The sequence below is a fragment of the Octopus bimaculoides genome, chromosome 24, assembly GCF_001194135.2.
Source record: "Octopus bimaculoides isolate UCB-OBI-ISO-001 chromosome 24, ASM119413v2, whole genome shotgun sequence".
Lineage (NCBI taxonomy): Eukaryota > Metazoa > Mollusca > Cephalopoda > Octopoda > Octopodidae > Octopus > Octopus bimaculoides.
The window spans coordinates 25,944,022-25,949,294 of NC_069004.1; the positions used below are offsets into that span (position 1 = coordinate 25,944,022).

Here is a 5,273-nt window from a genome sequence, read left to right on the forward strand (position 1 = left end):
AATCTGATTTGGCAGAGTTTCTACAGCTGGATGCCCTTCCTAACGCCAACCACTCCGAGAGTGTAGTGGGTGCTTTTACGTGTCACTCGCACGAAGGCCAGTCAGGCGGTACTGGCAACGGCCACGCTCAAAATGGTGTATTTTACGTGCTACCGGCACAAGTGCCAGGAAGGCGACGCTGGGCACAGGTGCCATCACAATTTCGTTTTTGCTTGCCCCAACAGGTCTTCGCAAGCCGGGTTTCGTGTCCAATGAAGGAGACAACGTTGGCATGGGTGCCAGTCGTCGAATTTAGTTCGATTTCGATTTCACTTGCCTCAACAGGTCTTCGCAAGCGGAGTTGTGACTCCATCAATTCCTTGGGATATCTGAAGAAGGAATTTTCATTCCGAGATATCATATCAGACTGGGGACGATTAAATTACACCAGTTCTTATTGTTCGTTGTTTGTATTACAGTGCATTGTTGTGTCATTCAAAACATTTTATTCTTTACAAACAATATACAATGCTTCAAGTCAACTACAACACTCTCCTTTCTCTATTTTAATGCGTTTTTGTCCTCTTCTCCATTCCAGGTTATCACACTGTGTGGGGAGTCACTCCTGCTCTTCATTCTCCTCTCATGTCTGTCACCAATGCCATCTCTGGAATCACAGCTGTCGGTGGTATGCTGCTGATGGGTGGAGGTTACATGCCCTCCAATACCTCTCAGGCCCTCGCTTGCACTGCAGCGTTCATTTCTTGCATCAACATCGGCGGTGGTTTCTTGGTTACCCAGCGCATGTTGGACATGTTCAAGAGACCAAGTAAGTTGACTTTCTCTCTCTCTCTCAACCTTCTTTTTTTTAACCTTTTAGCATTTAAACCCAGCCATATCTAGCCAAAATATTCTGCCTGTTTTATGTTCAAACTGGCCAGATTTGGCCTCTCACACCTATCCTACAATGTCGTTTTAGCAATAAACATTCACTTCATCAAAATCTCGAAGGTACAAGCAGAGCATTTGACAGAATAATCTGAATACTAGTTTAAACTAGCCATAACCAACCCAGATATTCTATGTTTTATGTTAAATTTGACGAGATCCAACATCTCACACCTACCCTGCAATGTCAGGGAAATCTTGAAGCTATGAGATAACGCATGATTAATTCAAAACGATGTGAATAAATAAGCATTACATTTGACAAAGAAATCTTAATGTTAAAGGGTTGAATTTTTTGTAAGGGGCAGCTTCTTTCATTCTGTTGATTAATTAATTTTTTAAAGCTTTTATGAGGGGCTGGTGAAAAGTTCCTGGCTATCGTGAAAGGCCTGGTTAGAGGCTCCACCTTCCAAGTTCTTTCACAGGGCTTAGAAGAACTGAAGGACCGTTACAATAAGTGTGTGAATCTGAGAGGGGAATATGTTGAATGAAATTGTAATTAATTGTTCCTCCTGTATTTTCTTTTACCCAAATCCAAGAACTTTTCAGCAAACCCCCTCGTATTGTATTTATTTGGGGTTTATCGATTTATTTTGTGTTTGTATTTATTTATTTTTGCTTTGGGACTTTTTTCCCTTTGCTGGAATTGCAGTTTTTCGGAATTCTTTCTTCGTTCATGTTTCTCTCTCCCAACTCCCTTTCTCTCTCTCTCTCTCTCTAGTTTCCTTTACAATCTGAGATTGTTCCCTAACATAAATGCCATACAGGGGACACTTGCTTATTCACACTTTCAGTCTTTCTTTTTCACATCCATTCTTTCTCTCTTACACTCTCACACTCTCACACCCACTCTTTCTTTTACTCTCCCATACCCACTTTCTCTCTTTCTGTTTCTTTTTTACTCTCACTCACACTCCTCTCTCACTCTCACTCACACTCATCTCTCACTCTCACTCACACTCATCTCTCACTCTCACTCCTCTCTCACTCACACTCCTCTCTCTCTCTCTCATTCTCACTTGTCTTTTTCTTTTTGTTTTACTATTGCCTTCTCCCTCTCCATCACTAATCTCCTCTCCCCATTACTAACCCCTTTCCGTTACCACCCTTCTCTTCCATCACCAATATAAATTCCACAATATATCTAATACATCTCTCTCTCTCACTCTACAGCCGACCCCCCAGAGTTCAACTACCTGTATGGTGTCCCAGCTGCCGCTTTCCTCACTGGTTATGGTTTAACAGCATACCAGGGTACCTACCCAGACATCCACCAGATGACTTATCTGGCTGCTGGTCTTTGCTGTGTTGGGGCCCTCACTGGCCTCTCTTCTCAAAGTACCTCCAGAGTCGGTATGTTCAGTTATTTCATTTGTGTGCTTGCTTGTGTATAGCATGTGTGTGTATGTCATTATTCGGTTTTATTTCAAGATTTCTTGCCAATGGAGAGAAAGCTGATTTCAAAAATGGCTTCATCATCATCATCATCGTTTAACGTCCGTTTTTCCATACTGGCATGGGCTGGACAGTTTGACTGGTGACTGGCAAGCCAGTGGCTGTACCAGGCTACAATATTTGGTTTGCAAGAATCTTGATATGAACCTGTGTGTTAAAACACCTTTCGTCATTATTATAATTGTATCCAGGGCTCAGGGTGTACTGCAAGTCTTTGGAAAAGTTACCAAAACTGTATGAACAGTGCATAGAATATGCACACAAAATGGACTGTGAATAAGTCTACAAAAGGAAGAAACAGGGATTGGGGGCATCGGGGGTTACTGTTGTTGAATTTCAGGAATCATGGGAGTGTAGCGACATCTTATAGCAGACGACTGTTATATGTTCAATGTCCGGAGTTTTATCCACGCATGCGCAGAGACTAGTTCCGGAAGGAATACAGGAAGAGTCTCATGCGCATGCGTGGAGTTCGACACCCAGCTTTGGTGCCTTTTCTCAGTCTCTTCGTTGACTGATCTCCGTCGAGCCAAGATGTCCAACAGAGCTCTCTCACATGTCAGCACCAGAGCTTCACAAATAACCACGGAAATCATTCAGGAGGCATCTCAGTAACCGAGGGCGACGAGCTACTGAATTCCCTCCAAGCGTGAACTGAATTCCACTGTAAATAAATATTGTTATGTTGTTCAGAATCTGCGTTCCGTTGTTTCTTCTAGAAATTTAATGTACGGAAGCGGTGTACACCTAATGGTGTATAACCACTTCCCTACAGGAGTTTTGAAGGATGTAGTGTCCTAACAGCTGGCAACTGATGCCAATAATAAACACTCTTGGAGAGGAAGTTTTTGAAGAGGTTTTGAGTGACAAAGAACTTTGACAAATCTAACTCATTAACTGATTAGTTAGTTGGTTTAAATAAATAATAAAGGGGTGAAATACAATTAACGCTTTTGTTACCATATTTCTGATAACATATGCTGCCTTTGTTTCAGTCACTTTTTTAAAGTAATGAAGAATTACATAAAAACAACTTTTGAATTATTAAGCTGGGACATGGAACAAAAAGATTTTGACAGCAAATTATAATTTTGACAACTTTTAAACAGTAAGTTGACGTTATAGAAATTGGGGTAGTCTCAGGCAGGTTGGTATCAAAAGGGTTAATGTGTGTGTGTGTGTGTATTACTAATATAATGACTGTCCTGAGATACAACAAAAAATACATTTTATTCAAACCCATAATTCGACTCGCATGTTTTATCAATTTCTGTTCTATTGCAGGTAATTCTCTCGGTATGATTGGCGTCTCATCAGGTGTCGCTGCCACTCTTGGAATCATTAAACCTACCCCTGAACTCTTCACCCAAATGGCTGTCACTATGGGTAGTGGTAAGTACAAATGCCCTTTCTTGCCGGGGTAGGGCTTGGTGCCTTTCACAAGTGACTCATTTTACTGCAGGCTGTGTTTTATAAACTCCTGTAACAATCATAAAACAACCACAATCAAGCCAAATAGATTTCCACTGCTTGGTTGCTGAACCTGCTGAAAATAGCAGCCAATTATTATCACATCACAGTGGATCTTCCAATAGAACGAAGGATACAGTTTCCATTGACTTTTTCCTTCTAATTGCTGATGCTGTCTGTTGGCTATTATCATGTGTATTCAAGTTTAGATTAGGTACACAGTTGTCCTGATCTGGTAAGTGTTGTGCACAAAATTCTTAGCCTTTGAGTCACTTTGTAACTTCTGCCTATGAAAATATACAACATGTGTATACTCATGTTCAAGAGTTCTAATTTTCCTGTTTGTATTACCGAAATTACATCATCATCATCGTCTTTGTTTAACATCCACCTTCCAGGCAAGCATTGGTTGGATGGTTTGATGGGAGTCAGTCAGGCAGAAAACTACATGAAGCTTCTGTGTCTGTTTTGACATGGTTTTTACATGGCACCAGCACAGGCAAGGTCAGTTTCAGCATGGTTTTTACAGCTTGATGCCCTTCCAAATGCTAATCACTTCACTGTGTGGACTGGATGCTTTCTACATGGCCTCAGCACCAGCAGGGTCACCAAGTAACTTGCAAGACAAGGAATTCTGAGAAGCGCCGGGGCATTAGAAGAGGTGGTCTTGTGTCAGATGATAAAAGATTAGAGTATAATAAAGAGACAGAGAGGCAGAAACAGTTGTCTTGCTATAGAGGAGGTACATGGTTACCTGGCCAAGAGATAGGGAAGTGTGAAATATTGGATGGAAAGGTAACCTTTAACTTTTTCTGTGTAAGGATTTTTAAACCTAATATTTACATGGTATTACTTATAGCTTTATCTACTTTGATTTTTATCATTAAAAATGGTCGCCAAAATGAGAGGGTCATCACAGTTTATATCTTGACATGTTTTCTGAACTAAATTTTTAGTCTTAAGTTTTAATTCAACTGAAGAAAACAAGTTGTTTTTTTTTCATGATGTAATTGGTGTATTCATCAATATAAAAACATATCTGAAATAGCTGTAATGAACATCAACCCATTTGTGTTCTTTATATATATATCATCATCATCATCATCGTTTAACGTCCGCTTTCCATGCTAGCATGGGTTGGGCGATTTGACTGAGGACTGGTGCAACCGGATGGCTACACCAGGCTCCAATCTAATTTGGCAGAGTTTCTACAGCTGGATGCCCTTCCTAACGCCAACCACTCAGAGAGTGTAGTGGGTGTGTGGTAAGTAGCTTGCTTACCAACCACATGGTTCCGGTTTCATTCCCACTGCGTGGCACCTTGGGCAAGTGTCTTCTACTATAGCCTCAGGCCGACCAGAGCCTTGTGAGTAGATTTCGTAGATGGAAACTGAAAAAAGCTCATCATATATTTGTGTGTG

The 5,273-nt window shown here is 41.0% G+C and overlaps 1 protein-coding gene across 1 annotated transcript in view; it reads left to right on the forward strand.

Annotated features, from left to right (window-relative positions):
* LOC106872638 (NAD(P) transhydrogenase, mitochondrial) overlaps nucleotides 1–5,273 on the forward strand; it is an 81,088-nt gene that overhangs the window by 63,999 nt on the left and 11,816 nt on the right. Inside the window, exons 8-10 of the mRNA XM_052976286.1 lie at nucleotides 578–808; nucleotides 2,101–2,280; nucleotides 3,667–3,774. Coding sequence (XP_052832246.1) covers nucleotides 578–808; nucleotides 2,101–2,280; nucleotides 3,667–3,774 — 519 coding nt within the window. The remainder of the gene's footprint in view (nucleotides 1–577; nucleotides 809–2,100; nucleotides 2,281–3,666; nucleotides 3,775–5,273) is intronic.